At 36.5% G+C, this 23,458-nt stretch overlaps 1 protein-coding gene across 2 annotated transcripts in view; it reads right to left on the bottom strand.

Moving 5' to 3' along the window:
- Window positions 1-23,458, bottom strand: part of ca10a (carbonic anhydrase Xa) — a 203,013-nt gene that overhangs the window by 94,616 nt on the left and 84,939 nt on the right. For both annotated transcript variants that reach the window (XM_048170047.1, XM_048170046.1), the window contains one exon: window positions 14,520-14,662. In XM_048170047.1, coding sequence (XP_048026004.1) covers window positions 14,520-14,662 — 143 coding nt within the window. The remainder of the gene's footprint in view (window positions 1-14,519; window positions 14,663-23,458) is intronic.

Here is a 23,458-nt window from a genome sequence, read left to right as displayed (position 1 = left end):
TGGCCTTTGTGTTCACGCGCGCATCAGATATGTGTGATTGGCTAGAGTGATCAACACACGGGAGCGTTTAAAAGCACACAGAAGTATTTGAATTTGAAAGCGTCTTTCAACGGACCGGTCCTGCTTTCAAACGCTCCCATGTGTATCTGTGTAAGCGCTCGGTGAAGAGCGTCCTTGATGTCTGTTTACAACATGTTTTTGAAGCATTGATCACTGTAGCCAATCACCGACATATCTGATGAGCGCACACAAAGGTCAATCAGAGGTGTTTACGAATCCGCTCAACACGCCACATTTTTCAAATTTCAGTACCGACTTTGCTTCGCAGTTGGTAATTTTGACAACACTATAGTGAACATGTTGTAAATTTTCAAAATATAATTTGATGCCCTATTGTAAAAATGGTAATCATACAGTATGAGAGAATCTTTTTTTGAATAAGATAACTGACCTGGACATGGTTCCAAATTGACCATAAGAATATGCCTAATTGGCAAACTGACATGTAAAATTGACCACAAGTTGACTGTCTAAACACTGTAAATTGTGGTGTAAAGACCAGGGATAATGAAAAGTCAGACAGCAGACAGTACTGCTGATGCTATCCAGTGTTTAGTTCCTAATGACTTAGCATCTTTTAAACAAGATCAAGGAGGAGGTCTTAACTAGATTATCCCCGAGATGAAAGATTTAGTGTAGTAACAGCAGGATGTCCACGGCATGTTTACATATCTATTCCATTAGTTTAGAGCCATTATAAGCCTCATAGACAAGAATGCCTGCAATGTAGATACTGCAATTCTGAGTAGTGTTGTCACGATACCAAAATTTTGACTTTGATACGATACCTAACTTAAATATCACGATACCGATACTTAAACGATACTATGGCAAAAACCTAAAACAGCAGGAAAGGTAAATAAATAACACATATGACAGAACTTCTTTCTTCACCAGTGTGCAGGCTGATAATTCTGGATTTGAGCTTCATTGCCGTGAAGTTAGGGTTAGATTTAATATAATTTTTAATGTTTATTGTTTTCATGCTCAATAAAATTGTAAATTATTTGCTGTTATGCTTTTTTGCTGTTTTTTTTTTTTTTTATATGTAGGTGTTTTTGACAGTAAGATTATTGTAAAAATTAGATTACTGTAGCCTAAATACTTAGAGCAATGTTATTATATACCCTTCACATATTTATGTATTTTTAAATTAATTTGATTTTTGCAACCAGATATCACTTATATCACTTATAAACTTGGACTCAACAATACACCTCAGGTCTGCTTGCACGAGTAAAATAAATAAATAAATAATACTCATTTAATGTTTGAGAGCATAAACATAATGCTGGTATCACATTCACTAACCTGTCGCTCTTTAAATTCTTTGTACAAATCGGGATGTTTGTCAGCAAGATGCTTTTGACTCCCTTCGCTTGCGTTATTTTGTAACATCTTTTGCAGACGGGCTTTGTGGTGTCCGTGGGCTTGCCCTGACTGTCGGCAATGTAAGCAAAATAATGCCATATTTCGCTTCGTGCATCTGCTTTCTCAACAATTTGTGCACGGTCTGCAAGAGCACCTGTATTTGCAACCATACCTCTCGTTTCGTCACCATGAAAGCCGTTGCGCAGTTGAGAGGAATAAACACGCACTCGATGTGCTTTAGAAGCAGCGCGCCGCACGCACACTGCCCCCTGCTGTCGCACATTAAGAAATACAGTTAGCACTCAAAAGTACCGGTACTAATAAAATGAAGAACCGAACCGTTTTTAAAAGCAGGGTATCGCGATACCTTTCTAGTACCGGTATATCGTGCAACACTAATTCTGAGAAATCCTTGCTATGGAATAGAACAAAGAATTTCTCTAGTTTAAAAACTGTGTAAAATATCTTAAAAAATAAAAAAAAACATTTGCAGTTCAGTTCTGGATGATTCATAGTGGTTGAGCAAAGTATACCAGATCACTGTAGTCAGGTGCGTCCTCCACAACATAGTACTCAGAATGGGCACTTTGTGCATTCAAATTGCATTCAGCACCGATTTTGTATGTATTTGTGCAGTTATGTGATTTGCATAATTACCTTTAGTGAATAAGGCACTAAAGCAATGCATATAGCAATTGCAAAACACGGTCTGAAAGAGAACAAATGTAGGGGGCACGGGGTGGGCGGTAATACATCTTTCACAGCCATACTATATATTTAAACAACACAACATTAAGAAACCAGCCACTGGCCTGATCTCCATACTCATTAGTTCAATCATTAGCTTTGACCCAAAACCTAGTGATATTATCATAAGGACACTCCTAAAACCTGTTCCAAAAAAAGCCAAAAAGGCAGCAATAAAAATAAATAAATCAGATGGCAGATAAAGTGAGAGAAATATTGATTATGAATATAATTCATCCGTTACTAAAAAATATAAGCAAAGAGTCACATTACATGTGGAGCATTATTTGTGTGCTGGATGGAGTTGCATGGAGAGTGCTCTAAATCAGTAAGTTATAGACCAATTCGGAACAGACGTCAGAGTTACATCACTTCCAGCCACACGTGCATAATAGTGGCAGAAAAACAAGTGGTAACAAGTGGAGGAAAATCAGCAAAATCCAAAGAATAAGAGAAAAAAATTTTTGTTGTGTCTTTGGATGTCAATATCGGAATGCAAAAAAATATAGTCTTTATTTTTAATAGAATACCGTCTTTGAAGACGACCTTTGAAGCTGATGAAACCTGCAATGATTAGTCTACTACTAAAGCATGAATTTGATGTAAACCAGTAGGTAGGGCTGGACAATAATTCAATATCAATATATATCGTGATATAATTTTTTTCGATAACGGTGATATGATTTTTAAACACATTTCCGGTATTTCGATATATACATTACAGCATTTCTCACTGACTTGAGGCGCAGCCGTTAGAAAAAGCAGAACGCGATTGGCTATGTGCGTGATGACGTACACCACAGAGACATGCAGCCACCAGTCAGTGCTCAACAGTTGTATGTTAAGATCAAACGCGAACACGGTAAGTTTTACAAAATGAGTAACAGTTACACCTGATGCAAATGCGACGGAACAAGCTTCCACAACTTGATGAAAATATGTGTGCATAACTACACCGTGTTGGTTAATGTTTGGTGCAGGAGAATGTGTGAAATAAAAACTTTAAACACGGATACTTTATTCTGTATGAGCTATGTGTCACGTGGCTAGTGTTATTAAACTCATCGCGGAGCTCCGCGCTGAAACCGAGCATATGCGCGCTCTGCCTGTATATCATAAAAACAATTGTAATTTTCATGTGTTGGTATTCAAACTCCAGTTCTGACCGCATCGCGAGCAAAATACAAACAACACACGTGCTGTGCTGAGGTAAACAGCCTACGGCTTGCGTATTTGAAACGCAGCTAGAGCAGGCAGAGGTGAATGAACAGCACTTTTGTGACATTTGAATTCTCCGCTGTAATGCGATCTCATGCGAACATATTTTCCATTTGTGCTGGTAGATTACAGCAAAACAATCCACTTCCGAGAGAAGTGATGCTTCCTCATGCAAAATAATGCAATTATAATCTTATGCATACTACAGCGCAGTGATTGGATTAAATGAGCTTTATGTCATGAATATATATGTCGAGATTCGCTCGAAACGGTCTACGTCAGCATGTTCGACCATGCCCATACTTGGGCCGAAAGTACACGATTACGTCAGATTTTGTGACGTTGCTCCGACTCAGCTTTTCAAACATAACTATTTTTCACTTACGAATAACATTGAGTACCTTTAGTGTTTTCAATGATGTGCAGCCTATACATATCTGTTTACATCTCAAAAAAAGTGTTTTGGGGTTTCATGACCCTTTAAGAATAATAAAATCAGCCTACGTTATAGTTTAATGTTAAAGATATTAATATTACTAAAGTGAGTGAGTCTTATGTTTATTTTTATGTTTGTATGAAGGCTAAATACAAATAAAAGCTGAACATAAATTTATTTGTACTGTTTTTATTTCTAAAATATTATACAGTTTTATAGGAAGAAGATTTCATAGATTTGGCAAATTCATTTTTCAGACGTTTGTAGGTACAGACATCCGTTGTGGCCGTTCTTGGCAGTTTTTCTGAGGCTATTATATAGTTCATATCGATATCGGAATTATATCGTATCGACCGAAATTAAGAATTATATTCGTGATATAAATTTTGGCCATATCGTCCAGCCCTAACAGTAGGTCTACATAATATTCACATATGCCCTTCATAGGGGACATACCTAGCAGTTACAGAATTAAAAATAATATAACATTTTACATAGACAAGTTTTAAACATACCCTATAACATTTTTATCTCACAATTCTGAATTTTTCTCTTGTATTTGCACGTTTATATCTTTCAGTTCAACTTTATAACTCGCAATTGTGAGTTTATATCACAATTCTGAGGGGAAAAAAGGTCAGAATAGGTTGTTTGCACATGACGTCATTGCTGCACGTTAAATGCGGCTGGAGGGCAAGGAGTGATTTTTCTATATAGGAATCCCATTACAAACTCAAAATCCCTATGTTTTGCGTCGTTTATGGTTGCTCAAATCTCTCAAACCGAGAAACCACAATGAGCTTTTATCGTTTAACTTACATTGTTTTTTTTAACTTTAAAGTTGGTCACCTAGCTTTTTGCGTCTGCCTATACTGAAATGAATATGGATACCTAGCTGCTTACCTTTTTGTTTTTGACTTTGTTAAATAATCACATTCTTCATGGTCATTTGCAGGGTCATTTGCAGGGAAGAGAAGATATTTTATCCCATTGCATGATCATTTGGTGTTTTCACCTCAGTTTTGTATAATTCCGTTTACAAGGTTGATCTGTTTACCGTGAAAACAGTGTCACGCGCTGCTGCTTCAGCCATCGTATGGTAGAAAATGTCCAAATAATAATAATAAAAAAAAAAATGTGTTCAACAAACTGACAGAAGTCTATCCATTTCTTTGTTGGAAGGGTGTAAATGTAACTGTAGTTTTAATGTTTTCTTTGTAAATATTCACTTTCCCATATGACCACAGAGGAGAATCGGAGGGGCATTCAGTGGACAGACACCCTTTTTTACAGTCTATGACAGATACCGACACACTGTATTTTTTTTTTTAATTCAACAAATGACAACTAAAATCAAACCATATCAAACCCTTAGAAGCTTGTGAACAGTTTTTAAGTGTCTGCGTGCAAGTTATACTCATTTACAAGCCTAGTGAGAGTCATACTCGCAAATGTTAATTATTAAACCAAATAAAATACAAAACTTTCAAAAACACTAAGCTTTGTGATTATTTTATTGAGTAATAGGGAGTGGGTTCAATCAGTGACATTATTAGATTTTATATACGTCGTCTTTCCATCACCTGCTCAACCTGCTTCCCTTAGCATGTTTTTACACGTAGAAAAGGCGAAAATTGTATTACACCGTCCAGTTTTTTCCCTGAACGATGATGTGAGCTCCTGTTGCAATTCTCGATTCAGCATAAATGACCTACAATGGTGAAATGTTTCACAATCACAACAGAAAATCAAAAATACTGCCCTTAACATCACTAGTAGAAAGGCAGCGCGATATAAACCCAGACCTGAACACGGCCTGGCAGCAGCTTCACATTCTCTATATCTACCTCCTCGATGGCAGTCAAGTCTTTCAATTCAGTAGAAAAATCGAAAATCAAAATAGTTCTATGGGGTTACAGATCAGACAGGATGTTACCATAGAATACAACAGCCTATGCAGACAGTAAACAGCCCAGTAGGTTTTGGAATAGAACTACAGGTGCTGGTCATATAATTAGAATATCATCAAAAAGTTGATTTATTTCACTAATTCCATTCAAAAAGTGAAACTTGTATATATTCATTCATTACACACAGACTGATATACTTCAAATGTTTATTTCTTTTAATTTTGATTATAACTGACAACTAAGAAAAAACCCAAATTCAGTATCTCAGAAAATTAGAATATTGTGAAAAGGTTCAATATTGAAGACACCTGGTGCCACACTCTAATCAGCTAATTAACTCAAAACACCCGCAAAGGCCTTTAAATGGTCTCTCAGTCTAGTTCTGTAGGCTACACAATCATGGGGAAGACTGCTGACTTGACAGTTGTCCAAAAGACGACCATTGACACCTTGCACAAGGAGGGCAAGACACAAAAGGTCATTGCAAAAGAGGCTGGCTGTTCACAGAGCTCTGTGCCCAAGCACATTAACAGAGAGGCGAAGGGAAGGAAAAGATGTGGTAGAAAAAAAAAAAAAAACTGTACACGCAATAGGGATAACCGCACCCTGGAGAGGATTGTGAAACAAAACCCATTCAAAAATGTGGGGGAGATTCACAAAGAGTGGACTGCAGCTGGAGTCAGTGCTTCAAGAACCACTACGCACAGACGTATGCAAGACATGGGTTTCAGTTGTCGCTTCCATCTGTCAAGCCACTCTTGAACAACAGACAGTGTCAGAAGCGTCTCACCTGGGCTAAAGACAAAAAGGACTGGACTGCTGCTGAGTGGTCCAAAGTTATGTTCTCTGATGAAAGTAAATTTTGCATTTCCTTTGGAAATCAGGGTCCCAGAGTCTGGAGAAAGAGAGGAGAGGCACACAATCCACATTGCTTGAGGTCCAGTGTAAAGTTTCCACAGTCACTGATGGTTTGGGTTGCCATGTCATCTGCTGGTGTTGGTCCACTGTGTTTTCTGAGGTCCAAGGTCAACGCAGCCATATACCAGGAAGTTTTAGAGCACTTCATGCTTCCTGCTGCTGACCAACTTTATGAAGATGCAGATTTTGTTTTCCAACAGGACTTGGCACCTGCACACAGTGCCAAAGCTACCAGTACCTGGTTTAAGGACCATGGTATCCCTGTTCTTAATTGGCCAGCAAACTCGCCTGACCTTAACCCCATAGAAAACCCCATAGAGGAAGATGCGATATGCCAGACCCAACAATGCAGAAGAGCTGAAGGCCACTATCAGAGCAACCTGGGCTCTCATAACACCTGAGCAGTGCCACAGACTGATCGACTCCATGCCACGCCACATTGCTGCAGTAATTCAGGCAAAAAGAGGCCCAACTAAGTATTGAGTGCTGTACATGCTCATACTTTTCATGTTCATACTTTTCAGTTGGCCAAGATTTCTAAAAATCCTTTCTTTGTATTGGTCTTAAGTAATATTCTAATTTTCTAAAGATACTGAATTTGGGATTTTCCTTAGTTGTTTCCTTAGTTTAAAAGAAATAAACATTTGAAATATATCAGTCTGTGTGTAATGAATATACAAGTTTCACTTTTTGAATGGAATTAGTGAAATAAATAAACTTTTTGATGATATTCTAATTATATGACCAGCACCTGTATTGTCTATACAGAGAACAAAAAAAAACAAACCCCAAAACAAAAATAAATCAAAAGCACAAAACAAAACAAAAAACATGAAAACAAAACAAAAGCACAAAACAAAAGAACAAAAAAATAAATAAAACAAAACATGAAAAAATAAAAGCACTAAAACCACAAAACAAAACTCAAATAAAATTCCTTTAATAAATAATTATGAAGGCTATTTGTTTTCTTTTTTGAAAAATAAACTTTAAATAATACTATTGACATTTTAAATAAGACAAAAACAAATCAAGCAAATAAAGTACTTTGAAATTGTTGCAAGTACGGACTACTGGGCAAAATAAATCCAATCTCAATGAAAACCACAAAGTGATATGAAGATTCTTGCTATCGTAACGTTGGGGTAGGATCTGAACTGTACAGACATGAAGGCGCACTCAGAATCTCTGTGGTGGAACACTCAGTCTTTGATCTGGGAATAGAGGAGAGGAGACTGCTGATCCATTTCCTCTTTCCCTGTGACCCATTTTCCTGCGACTCATGCTACAGTGAGATTGCCTCGCAACCCCTGGACCCTACAAACACTCCTTCTTGCAAAAGACGCAAAAGATTGAATCTAATTATTTCCTAATCCTTTTTTTAGCTCCAAGTTTATGATTCAAATTTATACACCCACACAGATGGACGAGCCACTAACGGCGGCTTAGGTTGTGCATTCGGCTCGTCGTGGCAGAAGTCGTTTGCGAATCAGGGCTTCAAGCCCTCACCATCCAGCAGTAATTAAATCCTGTGCCTTGACAAGCAAGAGGCCACGGCGAGACAGACATAATTGCAGCTTTTGAGATATTCATACGCAAACTGCTTTGTATACTGTGACAGCTTAGCAGGTTCAGCCAACACAAACTTGAGTCTAATTAATTTGAATCAGTAATTTGCATAACTAAATCAATTCTCATAATCACGAGGCGTTTCACCCTCAGCAATAAACATCTGTGTCCTTTGTGGTTTATTACAAAAAATATATAGCTGAGCTTTATGTATGCATGTGTATGTTGAGGCATCTTTTGCAAACGCTTTTTCTAATAAATATTTTACATTTGCACTTTTATTTAAAAAATATTTAACTCCATATTTTATGCTAATGTTCCCCCGGGTTTGCCAACACGAGAAGCTCGCTAAGGAAATTAAGCAGTCATGCCTGTAAGCGGCATGTTCTGCAGACCTGCAGAATTACGACGGATAGAAATTCTTGTCTAGGAGCTACTTGGCATAATGGGTGGTGTTCATGAAATATAAACCACCCAGGCACAGAAACAATTTAGTACCTTTGGAACAAACATTGAAAAGAGCTGAAACATTCAGGTACAAGGCCAACATGGAAGTCACATGTGTGAGAAATGAAAGCTAGGGGGCTGAAAATGTAATTATGACACCCCCAACAGTGTTTCCTTCTGCAGATCACTACAGATGTCATCCCATGGCTCCATGTTTGCCGTTCCACCGTGTTCCCAGTGTAATTATACTGATTCAGTGCTGCAAGAGAAGAGTTCTTTCCCTATGGCAGCAGAACTCCCCATCTGGTCATACATGCATCTTGCATGTTAAATGGTTTCAATCTCCTTCTCCCGCTGGCCAGATTACAGGAAAAATGACATCACTGATCCTTGAACTCAGATGAACAGAGTATTTAACTGACACTGCCATCATCCCTTATTACATGGCTCCACTGAGCAATCAGATATTTTAAATGATGACTGCTATGGTTTTCTTCTGTGGAACACACACACACACGTTGGGTTTCCATTTTTTATGGGGACATTCTGTAGACAATTATTTTGTATGTATGCATGTATATTCTATCCCCTAAACCTACTCCTTAGCCGAACTATCACAGAAAACATTCTGCATTTTTATATATTTAAAAAAAAAAAAAACATCACTTAGTATGATTTATAAGCTGTTTTTCCTCACGGAGACCAACAAAAAAATGCACTCACATGAACAAGGATTTCAGATATTGCCATCTTTGTGGGGACATTTTGTCGCCATAATGTAGGGTTTACCAGGACCCCTCTCACACACACAAATATTATATATATATACGTGAGATATTTTGAATTATATTATATTATGTGATATTTTGAAGAACACTGAAGTCCAAACAACATTAGGCCAGTTGGCTTTCATTGTATGGACACAAAAAGAAACACTTTTCAAAATATCTTCTTTTGTGTTCCACAGAAGAAAAAAAAAAAAAAAGTCAGGTAAGACATGAGGGTGAGCAAATGATCATTTTCATTTTTGGGTGAACTATCCCTTTAAGCTGACTTACAACTAAGAAAATTATTAATACTATTTAAACTTTTTTAAAAGCCAAACCATTTTGACAAAAATGTATACCCTTCTTAGATTTTACCTTAATATTTCAATAATTTAATAGCATATTTGCATATAATAATAATAGTTTTTATATTATTACTTTAACTCTAAATATAAAAAGACAAAATATATTACTATTGTAAAAAACAATCTGAAAGAGCACATCAGACTTAGGGGCCATTTACACGACACCAGTTTTCAACTAAAAATGTAAAACTTATTGCGTTTTGGCCATTCAAAAAAAACAAATAAAAAAAAAAAAAAAACACAAATCTGTGGAAACGGTGACGTCATGCACATACGTATTACATGCTCAGTCTATAGCGTTTCATCACCATCTAATGGCCTGGCAGCATAACAGCACTTTTAGTGTGAATGGATCCGTGTGAATGGGGATCGTTTCTGACAATGGTGTCGTATGTACGCAGAAAACTAAGGAAAAACTTCTCCATTTTAAGCATATCGTTGTCGTGTAAACGTACCCTAAAATCACAGCCTTTTGTAAATTTGTTAAACACTAAGCCATATCACAATTTCAATTTTAATTTGATACATTGTGCACTCCTATTTATTTTAATGATTAACAGTTTTATGATTTCATTAATTAGCTTTTCTTCAACTCACAAACCCCCAGGTGTTCCCTTTTTGAAAAACGCTGGCCTGTTTTAATGCAAATCAGTATTCTAGCCCATATATTCACTTAAGTATACAGCCATGTAAAAAGTGGAATAATATACAGTCATCCAATGCTAAAAACAAACAAACCCCAACAGGGTTTACCTGTTTAACCCCTGTGTAATCGGATGATAATGACTGGCTGACTACACATTACCCCTTACTAACATCAGTAACAGATTTACAGAAGTGCCCCCAGAGAACAAGTCATTTAAAATATGGTGAAAAATATGAAGAAATATGGTGTCCATTTACACTTGAATCTCTTTTTGTGTGCACTGTATGTGTGTGATCCGAGAGTTGTGTTGTCCCCCAGTTCAAACATCGGCCTGTTTAAGCTGACTGATACCAAACTGATGCCATCCGTTGATACGGAGAACGTATCTCACACTGTCAACTACGCAAGCTAATGAAATCGCAATGACAAGGCTGACTCAGTGAGTAATCTAATATGATATTCATGTAACTGAATAAAATCTGTGTGCAGATCGTATCTGTCATTGTTTGTCTCTGGGTGTGATTCTGTCCCGATTTACCAATGCTGACAAAGGAAGGTGACACACAGTGAGACTGTACTATGCTATGTTCTACAGTACAACTACGCTATGCTAAATGGCATGTAGCCTGATTCGTTTTGGTAATTAGTCCTCTCTTTCATATCTATAGTACCCCAGAGCTAATGATGTTGGGAAATAAAAAATATTTTCATGTGGCATCTTTTTATATTCATGTCTCAAATTCTCCACTTTGCTGATTGGAGATTTCAATAAGGGACACGATACTGTCATCTTCCTCCCTTGTCAGAGCGATTAAATTCATTAAAAGCTCTTCAAGTAATTGCGGCTCATCTACAGCAGAGCAAATATTCAATTAATACAGACAATTTAATAACTGTGATTCCCTCAATCCAAAGCACATAACCTTGATGCATGTCTGCTTTTGATTAATTGGTTTTCTATTTTGAGGTCATTTTAATTTCCGTTAACTATTCATTAGTCCATTTATCACGCTGTGGAGAGCCTGGCAATGTAAACTCCTCTTTGACAGAAATTCAAACACATATGGTAGGACTTCAAACACACTCTGACTCTTCATTAAGGACTAGACCAGCGTCACACGTTTGAACTGAAATAACGGTGTGAAAAAAATAAAAGATTTATGCTCCAGCAAATCAGAAGACATGAGGACATTTCTTGGCTACCTGAAACAACCTATGAAAAGTTCAAATATGTATCCCTTATCTGTACATTAACGATGAGATATTTACAGAAATATCAGTAAATGGGTTGAAATGTGCCACTAAAAGCAATTAACCTTTAATTTTTAAAACTCCTTTTAGTTTGAAATTGTTTCAGTTGCTATTCAACTAAATTGCAAATAATGAATCCAACTAATTATTTCATAAGACTTGGCCTGTCAAGAGTGCTTTGGCCAAATTACCATGTAGTGGATTATTATCTTTCTCTGTCTGATTGGCTCTCTAGTCATTGACTGATCTGTATGAGTATGAAACTCTGCCTCTAGTGCATGACCTCAGTCACCCACTGCTGATTTAAAGAGAGGATTTATTCATATGCAAAGCATGCCATCCTCTCACCATTGACAAACAAATAATAGAACTTGTATGTGGCTAGTTTATGCATAACGTGCCCATGGATTTTTTTAAAAATTAAAATGTACATGAACATTTAGCTCAATAAATGGATATGAATATATAACCAGTGAAATGTCTATGACTACAGTATATAACCAAATACATTTCTATGAATACAGTATATAGCCAAAGAAATGTATATGAATATCCAGAGAATTTTTTGTGATGTATATGTAAGTGATAACTAGCTATTTTATTAATAGAAGTCACAGGGCAGTGTTGACAAGTTTCTATGCTTCTGAATATTTACTGTCTGTGCTTAGCATGATCTCTGTGTGTGAGTGATGTGTGTGTGCTTCAATGATGGCAGTGCATTAATATAGAATGGTGCTTAAACTGACTGGACCACCATGGTATAATAATATATAACTTATGAAATTTCTATGAATATAGTATATAACCAAAATAAATTCCTATGACTAGATAGGAATAATAGCCAAAGAAATGTATATGAATATCCAGAGAATTTTTTTGTGATGTATATGTAAGTGTTAACCTTTGGCTAGTTGTAGATTATCCCGCTTGCATTGTAAGTTACCAGCATTGACAAGTTAAAGCTGTTATTCATGATTGCAATGCAATAATTAACTGGAAGGGTAAAAATGACAGTTATTTTTGTTAGTTATTATGGGCTACTGTTCAGCATTCTGCATGCTTTAAATCAGACAGATAAAAATAGAGAGAGAGAGATAGATTGTATGTGAATTACCTGTGTCTGTGCAGCCTCTCTACTGCAAGTGAAGCTGCAAGTTTAATTATTTCAAAAACAGCGGCATTACCACCTTGCTGACAAATATAATGCAGCGACTCAGTAGCAAAGCTATTTTATTAATAGAAGTCACAGGGCAGTGTTGACAAGTTTCTATGCTTCTGAATATTTACTGTCCGTGCATAGCATGATCTCTGTGTGTGAGTGACGTGTGTGTGTGTGCTTCAATGACAGCAGTGCATTAACATAGAATGGTGCTTAAACTGACTGGACCACCATGGTATAATAATATATAACTTATGAAATTTCTATGAATATAGTATATAACCAAAATAAATTCCTATGACTAGATAGGAATTCTAGCCAAAGGAATGTATATGAATATCCTATGAAAGAATGAATACATTCCCTGAGAAATGTATAACCAAATATATGTGAATAAATATATAACCAAAGAAATGTACATGATTTAAGAAACCTAAGATCTATGAATATATTATATACCCTGAGAAATGTGTTTGAATATATAACCAAATGTATGTGAATATATAGCTAAAGAAATGTATATGTAAGGAATAATTGATGGTAGGCCATTGAATTATTAGAAAATAATGCACACCCGAGGTGGTAATGTGGCCACAACATGAAGCGGAGTGGCCGTTACACCTATGGTGTGCATTATTTTCTAATAATTCAATGGTCCGGAGTCAATTATTCCGCTTATACTACGGTTACCACACCTCAAGACACTGCTCCGATGTTGTATTTCAAGACATTTGTCAGGTTTTTGTCCTTAGAACACTGTTTTGTGTGGGACTAATTTCTTACGCATGTCATCCCAAGCCTCCATTGCTAATTCCAAAATGTCATTTCAGAACTAATGAAGGCCTGAGCCATTGATAACTGCGTTAATAACTGTATTAGTCTGCTAAGAGAGAGAGAGAGAGAGGAGAGAGAGAGAGAGAATAAACATATGTGAATTAGCCTACCGAAGTCTGTGCGTCTCTCAGCAGTGTCTCTACTAATAGCGAAATTTAAAATAACTGAAATCATTTGGTGAAGTGATATAGAACTGTAATGCGGTCAAGACTTGCCTAGAACTACTTTAGCCATGCATTTCCCTGAATATAATTGCACGCCTTAGAACGTTCATCAATCAATCAGATTTGAGCATTCAACAGCCCCATAGTATAAGACTAAATATCCTAGGGAATTTCTATTTATATGTAACCTGTAAATATAGTATATGTAATATATTTTCATTATGTCGTTCATTTTAAATGGTCCTGTAGTGTGACAAACCATCTCAATTAATATGAGGCCAAAACTGCTTGCATAATTATTAAAATGTCATTTTAAAATAGTGCTAGTACAGTACAGCATGACACATAGCAGGATATCATAAATATATAAATGCACACTTTCAAGCACAAGGCTACGAGTTCACAGTATGTGGCACTTAGCAAAAAAAAAAAAAAAATGTAGTGGCAAACAGTACAATTCAAACTAAGCTCCATTATTTACGGTCCTAACCATTCTGTATCTAGCATAACCACTGACCTAGATGCATTTTTTTCACCAAAGTAGCATTTTCACAGTTGATCCTAACACTTTGACACTAGAAACAATGTGTACTTTTCCCAAGGAGCTCACCGCACTGATACTGTAGCTGTGCAGACATCAGATAAAACATGGCTTACCTTTCGTCCACCAGTGTTGAGCCTCAGTGGTGTCAAGAAGGGATCAAATATCATATGGCTCGTCTCAATGTTGACTGGAGACTGTCTCTTCCCCACAGAACACAGATTCCATGCAGAATTTACAAGCCCCCAGAACGATGGCACTGCAACAACAGAAAGTACACAATGATACATTCATCAAACACTCTTAACTTAAGAACAAAAACAGTTAATTTGTTCATAATTGATCAAATGATTATAAAACAATCAGCTTGAATTTATTAAACCACAAAAGGAAAAAAAAAAAAAAAAAAAATCCTGATTCTTTCTGCCTCAAAAAGCATAATAACTACTGTAATAAAAAAATAGATAATCTATACTTAAAATATAATATTAACAATAATAAAAAGCCACAGGTTAATAATTATAAAGTATAATATATTTAATAAACCTTAAACCATAACCTTGAAATCGAATCCTTTTTTTAAATTGTGCTATGATGGTGACGTAATTTCTTGCAATATCTTTTTAAAAGTAAAATTGGAGCAGTTTTTGGCGGCATGTACGATTATGTACACTTGTATAAATATGATAAATTGGATGGACATCAACCTCAATAATAAATATAGCTGCAAGCAGCAATTACGGGGCCAAGCACAAAAACGGCACAAGAAGCCAGCCAACATGGCTGGGAGCATCAGACCAACAGCAGCAGTGACCAATTAGAAAAAAAAGTTATTAGCATTTTTGTCAATTTTGTTATAACATTTGACCACAAGGTGGTGCTGGTCCGAAACTTCTCAGGCTCCTTCAGGGCATTGTGCTGATGACCCATACCAAATTTATGAATTTTGGTCAAACCCATCAGAAGTTATAAGCAAAAATAGCCATTTTTCATATCTCCACTCCAGTAGGTGGCGCTGTGCTGAAACATTGTATGATGCCTCAGGTCATGCTTGTGATGACATACCAAGTTTGGTCTGAATATGATAAAGCATTGCAGAGATACAGCTTCAAGAGTCATTTTTGCATCATATCTCAAATTGTTTGCTCTGGTATACGAAAACGGTTTGACTTAACTACTTGAAATCCATATCTTTTTGTCGGCATGGTCTGAATATGATACGGTTCGATTTTGGTGAAAATTGGAGCAATGGTCTAGGAGGAGTTCGAAAAAGTAGGTTTTAAAAGAAAAACAATACAGCGGACAGGAAGTTCAGCTAATTAAGGCAAATTTGATATCTATGTTCTCAGCATGACCCATGGAATCTACTGAGACCAGTTTCATTACAATCGGTTAATATAGACAAAAGTTATTAGCATTTTTGTAAATTTTGTTATAACTTTTGACCACAAGGTGGCGCTGGTCCGAAATTTCTTAGGCTCCTTCAGGGCATTGTGCTGATGACCCATACCGAGTTTCATAATGATACGCTAATGCGTTCGCAAAATACAGCATTTTAGCACAAAATTCAAAATGGCCGACAACTGAAATGGCCAATATGGGAAAATTGGATATCGTTCGACTCGGCATGATGCCCCAAATCCAACAAGACCAAATTCATGATTTTTGGCCAAACCCATCAGAAGTTATAAGCAAAAATAGCCATTTTTCATATCTCCGCACCACATGGTGGCGCTGCGCCGAAACGCTGCATGTTGCCTCAGGTCATGCTTGTGTTGACAGGTACCAAGTTTGGTCTGAATACGGTAAAGCGTTGCAGAGATACAGCCTTATGTCTATTTTCGCAAGCACTTCGTACAATTTGTTCGCGTGTTTTTCGAAAACGGTTTGAGGAATTCCATAACTTTTTGTCGGCATGGCCTGAAGATGATCTGGTTCAATTTTCGTGAAAATCGGAGAAACGGCCTAGGAGGAGTTCAAAATAGTAGGTTTTTCCAGAAAATTCAAAATGGCGGAAAAATTTTCATGACGGAAAATGACGTCATAGGGTGCAATCGATTCGTCTTGACCCAAGGAATCAGAGGAATTATGTTTCTAGCCCTTATGGTTCAAAAGTTATTAACATAAACATAAGTGCAACTTTGGACAGCTGGTGGCGCTAGAGGGAATGAGTTAGAGACTCCAAATTTGCTATGGGCATAGTTCAGACTGTCCTCTAACTGTGTGCCAAATTTCATAACTTTCCCGCAAGCGGTTCTATGGGCTGTCATAGACTTCAAGAGCGGAAGAAGAAGAAGAAGAAGAAGAAGAAGAAGAAGAAGAAGAAGAAGAAGAAGAAGAAGAAGAAGAAGAAGAAGAAGAAGAAGAAGAAGAAGAAGAAGAAGAAGAAGAAGAAAAAGAAAAAAAAAAGAACGCCAACATATACAATAGGTGCCTCCGCACCTTCGGTGCTTGGCCCCTAATAATAATAATAGTAATAATAATACAATTATGAGCAAAAGTAATTTATGGTGGTTTTATGTAATGTATAATTCAAATCATGTAAATGTTTTAAGCAGCTAATATATATTAGTAAAATACATAGTCAATATATATTTTGTAAAATGGTGTGATTTCAAACAATTAAAATGTAGGTACCACTGTTTTTCTTTAAAAACATACAACATTCCTTACAGCTAAAAGAATTAGCACCATATCAAAGTGAAAATTATTATGTGATATTAATATGTATTAAAGCGATGATATTACTTTGAGGTATGCTCTTATTTTAGCTACAGTGTGTTAATATAATTACAGCTGTAGCACTCCGACTTCTATTAAATTCAAATTTTATGATCTAGTCTTTCATTTTATAAGTCTATTAATGGCTACGGCTCACAGCTACAGTTTCAAATGTCTCTTATACCAAAAGATGGCAGGTAGATTTGTAGCAGTCTGTTATAAAGGAACATGTAAAAAATGTTACAACTGCCCCAGGTCTCTCTTACATAACTCTTACTCATAAGAAAGTAGGTGCAACAATATCCCTCTATTCTTGCAAATAACTTTATTCAGCATCGGCGTTCCAGCAGCCCGTGACATTTTCAAGCAATTTAGACGATTTATACAAAGTGTTCGCCTTGGCATTTTCACAGCGTTGTGCTACATGCAACTCCAGCTGACAACCATTACATGAGATGATTGGCAGCCAGCAAAACAGGACTTTTTTTTTTTTTTTTTTATCAATAATTTATGAGCAGTCAGCGGTGTGGTTAAGGACCTCCAAGCTTGCATCTTCTATCAGATAAATTCCACTCCTGGAACTTTTTGTTTGGGTGACTTGACCCAGTTGGCTTAGCAGAGAAGCGAAGAGATGTAACACAATTCATAATGTTTATCCAACCATAATGACATCAGCACTTCTGCCCTCGTTTCAGGCCTCCAAATAAATAAAGACTATTCATAAATCACCGTTTCCATTGTCCCGATGCAAAGAGAAGCAGGTGGTCTCCACACCATATTTTTCATGTTGAGAGCCATAATTTGAGGCTGCACTTTTCTGAACAAGCACCACCTGCTGTTTTCTGTCATGTGAGCACTCAACAGTTCTCCTTGAGAAAAGAACTTGACAAAGTAGCAGCGTGTACACACCCTTTTGTACACAGAAAAACTAACACAAACTCAGACACACGCACACAGGATGTGTAATCTCTTCAACCCCCTAATGCTATGCTAAGAAGGCTTGCATATTGTTCAGGGACAAATGCTTGATAAACAAAAGTGTGGCTCAACTGGGGCCACGACTGAGTAGCTTTCTGATTAATAAAAGTATGGCTGGTTGGTGCGGTCGGTCATGGCTTCAGCGATCTTTACTCAAAATTAACAGCCGGCTGCTATTCCTATCTCATTTCTTGGCATAAAAGCAATTGGTGCATTCGATAGTGCTGCAAGAGAGAATGAAAATGGTTTTTGAAAAAGAACGAAAAAAAACAACAACGTTGAGTCATATCTCATTTAGGAAAGCAGTGAATTAGGTTGTAATGTCCTCTAAGATGCAGGCAGAAGAATGACAAATAATTCAGATGCTTCTACATCAGTCACTAAAAAGACAGGAAATCCATAACCGGAATAGGGCTGCAGTGTATGAAATCGATCCGCTAAACCCAGGTGACATGTCATAAATGGTAAATACTTATTACACATTGGTAGCTATAAAAGAACAACCTCAGGTAACGGATTTTCACCTTTGGCAATAAAAAAAAAAATCCATACAAATTCAAGCTAAATCTTCACTTTAGATATGTAAATGTTAAAGGTGCCCTAGAACTTTTTTTAAAAAGATGTAATATAAGTCTAAGGTGTCCCCTGAATGTGTCTGTGAAGTTTCAGCTCAACATTTTTTTAAAGGGCACCTATTATGCAAAATTCACTTTTACATGGTGTTTGACCATAAATGTGTGTTGGCAGTGTGTGAGCAAAACCACCCTAGAATGAGAAAAATCCACCCAGTGGTTTTTTTACAATCTCAATAATTCATAAGCACTGTCTCAGAATGCCCTGTTCTAAGATTGCTCTCACTGTGACGTAGAATTGCGCTAAGCCCCACCCACGTGGTTTGATTGACAATCTGGTTTTGGCATAGACCCCGCCCTCGGTGATCGGTCAACCATCCTCCATTGTTTCAAACGACAGCCGGTAATGTCTCCTAAGAAACATAAGTGTTCTGTTGTGGGATGTAATAATGAACATAGTAGTTTTCACTTACTTCCGACATCAGAGCCACTGAAAACGCAGTGGATGGATTTTATTTACGAAGGAAAGGCGCCACTCAAAATTCCAAAATACGTTTATGTTTGCGCGAATCATTTTTTGACCGACTGTTTTGAGAACGAGGGTCAATTCAAAGCAGGTCTTGCTTCAAAGTTAATCCTCAAGTGTGAATCGTTGCCTACTGTTCGCGATCCAACGTCACCTCCAGAAGAAGTAAGTGTATTTAATGTTTTTTGAGCAAATAGTCATTTCAGTCGATGTCAGCCAGTTCAATAACAAATGCGTCTAAAGTTGTTGTTGTCGTCGTAGAATGTCTGTGTATATAATTTAAACCTTGTTTTGTATAGTGTGTATCCACACGTATATATATTTTTTTTTAAAGATATTGTATTAAAAACTGTGTATGTTTTCCGGGATGGTCTACCATACATGATGGAGTGAAGTTGTTTCATCCGTCTTGTAACCTTTGATACAACAAATAGCGTCAGACAGTTTTATGTCACGTATTATTTTTTGCAACAATTACAAATGTAAATAAATTAATACCTGTTCTATCTCCCTGCAGCATATATTTTCTGGTTCTGTAGCCATCTTCTCACATTTGCCACATAAGCACCTGTACGACAAGTAATGTCAACATGACGCAACCGTTCCCTCGCATAAATATAATTTCGTTTGTACTTAGCAAACGTGATCACAGTATTTGTGTTTGTAGTTTCAAAAAATTGCGCGAACGTTATCACAGTGTGTGTGTGTTGCACATCCATAATTGCAAAGGGGACGCGATTAAAACTCTATAAGTACATAAATGTATCAAATAACCATTCAGAGACGTCCTGCTCCATTCTCAATTGTGTTTCTTCTGCGGAGTCTCTTCATCATCTGGGTCTGATTCCGGTTCAAACATGTACGGCTGAATGCCATACAAAACAGCGGGTCTCTCACTCTCAGCCATTCTGCTTCTATCGACTGTTTATTGCCATAGGTATGCAAGTTACGCCCTCATCCAAAGGCAGGGCGGGGATATGCAGCTCATTTATATTTAAGGTGGTATACACCAAAACAGCTCTTTTTAAAACAGGCCCCAAAAATGACATTTTCAAATGGTTATAATAAATTAACTGTGGGGTATTTTGTGCTGAAACTTCACAAATACATTCTGGGGACACCCAAGACCAATATTACATCTTGTAAAAAGGGGCATAATAGGTGCCCTTTAATTCATTTTTTTTAACTGCCTATTTTGGGGCATCATTATAAATGAGCCGATTCAGGGCTACTGGCCCTTTAATTCTCATGCTCCATGCCCACGGAGCTCGCGCTTGCCTTGAACAGTGCATAAAGTTCACACAGCTAATATAACCCTCAAATGGATCTTTACAAAGTGTTCGTCATGCATGCGGCATGCATGCGTCGGATTATGTGAGTATTGTTTCCTGTTATATTGTTTACATTTGATTCTGAATGAATTTGAGGCTGTGCTCCGTGGCTAACGGCTAATGCTACACTGTTGGAGAGCTTTATAAAGAATGAAGTTGTGTTTATGAATTATACAGACTGCAAGTGTTTAATAATGAAAATAGCGACGGCTCTTGTCTCCGTGAATACAGTAAGAAACGATGGTAACTTTAACCACATTTAACAGTACATTAGCAACATGCTAACAAAATATTTAGAAAGACAATTTACAAATATCACTAAAAATATCATGATATCATGGATCATGTCAGTTATTATTGCTCCATCTGCCATTTTTCGCTATTGTTCTTGCTTGCTTACCTAGTCTGTTGATTCACCTGTGCAGATCCAGACAATACTGGCTGCTCTTGTCTAATGCCTTTCATAATGTTGGGAACATGGGCTGGCATATGCAAATATTGGGGCGTACACCCCGACTGTTACGTAACAGTTGGTGTTATGTTGAGATTCGCCTGTTCTTCGGAGGTCTTTTAAACAAATGAGATTTATATAAGGAGGAGGAAACAATGGAGTTTGAGACTCACTGTATGTCATTTCCATGTACTGAACTCTTGTTATTTGACTTTGCCAAGATAAATTCAATTTTTCATTCGAGGGCACATTTAATGCATATGCATGTCAGTGTTAAAGCATGTAAATATTAGTGTTTTGCATGTAAATAACAGTTTCCTTTTGCACCCTTAAAGGGGCAGTTCACCCAAAAATGAAAATTCTGTCATAAAGTACACAGCCTCATGTTGTTACACACCTGTTAGACCTTTGTTCATCTTCGGAACACAAATTAAGATATTTTTGATGAAATCTGAGAAGTATGTGACTCCTCCATAGACAGCAATTTAACCACCACTTTCAAAGTCCAGAAAGGTACTAAAGTCATCTTTAAAATAAAGTCAACGGGACTGCAGTGGTTCAACCTTAATGTTATAACGAGAATACTTTTTGTACGCAAAAATAAAACAAAAATAACGACTTTATTCAACAATATCTTCTTTTCTGTGTCATTCTCATACATTGCAGCGTTTCCAGGTTCTACGTCAGAACACAAACTCATTATTTGCCGGCTCCTGCGTCAGCATCACACGCATGCATCCTGCTGCTCACATGAACAGCGTCAGCCAATACTAAGGCTGAAGATACTGAAGATCAAAAATATCTTAATTTGTGTTTTGAAGGTGAATGAAGGTCTTACGGGTGTGGAACAACATGAGGCAGAGTAATAAATGACAATTTTCAGAGTAATAATCTTATGGAGGGGACAATTTTCATGGATTAATGATTTTTTTAATCCGTTCCTCATACAAATCTTTTGTATGGCTTCAGAATATAGTGTACTGATTCATATGGACTGCTTTTAATCATACTTTTTGCTGTATTTACATCCTTTTTAAAAGCTTGAAATCTCAAGTTTCCATTTAAAAAAAAAAAAAAAAAAAAAAAAAAAAAAAAAAACATTCCATGGAAAAAAGATTCCAAATAAAAAAATGGCATAAATGTGTGAGTAAATTTATTTTTGAATGCATGGTTTAATTGCTTCTCTCTCAATGTGACTGGACACATCAGAGCTGGTCTTTAAAAAGACAGAAGAGGTTGTTCTGTTTAATGACCTGTAAAAACTTACTTAAAATTCAAATATCCGCTTTAGAGCAAGGCTGCAAAGCTTTTTATCTTTTAAGGCCTCAGGACCCATGAAAGCTACACTGGCGATTACAATAATAGATGTTTAATAATGAATCAAAAGTAACAATTAAAATGTTTCAGTCAAGTGTATTTAATAAGCATATATAGATCCATCTCAGCTCTATCATCTCAAACAACTCCATGAGTTATCTTTTTAAACAATATATTAATGACGTTGGTAACACTTTACAATAAAGTCCCATTAGTTCCCATATGTTTGTTAATGCATTAACTATCATTACCCATCAATGAGCAATACATTTATTAATCTTTGTTAATGCTATTTTAACTGTTCATTGTTAATGTTAGCTCAGGTTCATTAAATAATATTAACAGAAACAGATACAACTTTTGATTTTAATCATGTATGGTAACACTTTAGTATAGGAACATGTATTCACTATTAACTACCACTTTTCCCTCAATAAACTCCTAATTTAGTGCTTATTAATAGGTAGTTGTTAAGTTTAGGTATTGGGTAGAATTAAGAATGTAGAATAAGGTCATGCAGAATAAGGCATTAATATGTGCTTAATAATTACTAATAAATATTATAGTAATATGCATGCTTATAAGCAACTAGTTAAAAGACCCTAAAATAAAGTGTTACTTAATGGATCAGTAAACATTGAAATTAACATAACTAAGATTACCAAATGCTTAAGGATTAATTTTTCTTTGGTAGTTCATGTTGAGTGTACTTAACTAATGTTACCAAATGGAACCTTATTGTTAAGTGTTACCAAATTGTCGTCATATACTGTATGCTGGTCATTTGCTGGCCTCTTTGCCTTCACTATCCAAGCCAACTTACCAATTAAAAAAAAAAAAAAAAAAAAATTGTTAAGCTCTGACAGAGAACTCCATCTATTCCCAGGACTACAAGGGTTGGATCTTATTCTTTGACATAAAAAAAAAAAAAGAAAAGAAAAAGAAAAAAGAAAAGACTAGCACTTGCAGAATAATTATTGCCTTCCCCTTTGTAATAGCTAAAGCTTGTGTTCTGGCCACCCTCAAGGTTTACAGGGTCGAGTGAAGGCTAGGACTAAGAAGACACGCCAATTAAGACGCCCATTAATTACTTCTACTCCTGATCTTGCCACAAAATCATAGAGCCACTGCCCCAAGATGCAATTGACTGCTGGGGAGC

This window comes from Megalobrama amblycephala, linkage group LG20, assembly GCF_018812025.1.
Source record: "Megalobrama amblycephala isolate DHTTF-2021 linkage group LG20, ASM1881202v1, whole genome shotgun sequence".
NCBI classification, from domain to species: Eukaryota; Metazoa; Chordata; class Actinopteri; order Cypriniformes; family Xenocyprididae; genus Megalobrama; species Megalobrama amblycephala.
Note: the sequence above shows the minus strand (reverse complement) of the source record. Positions and strands in the feature narration are given on the sequence as shown.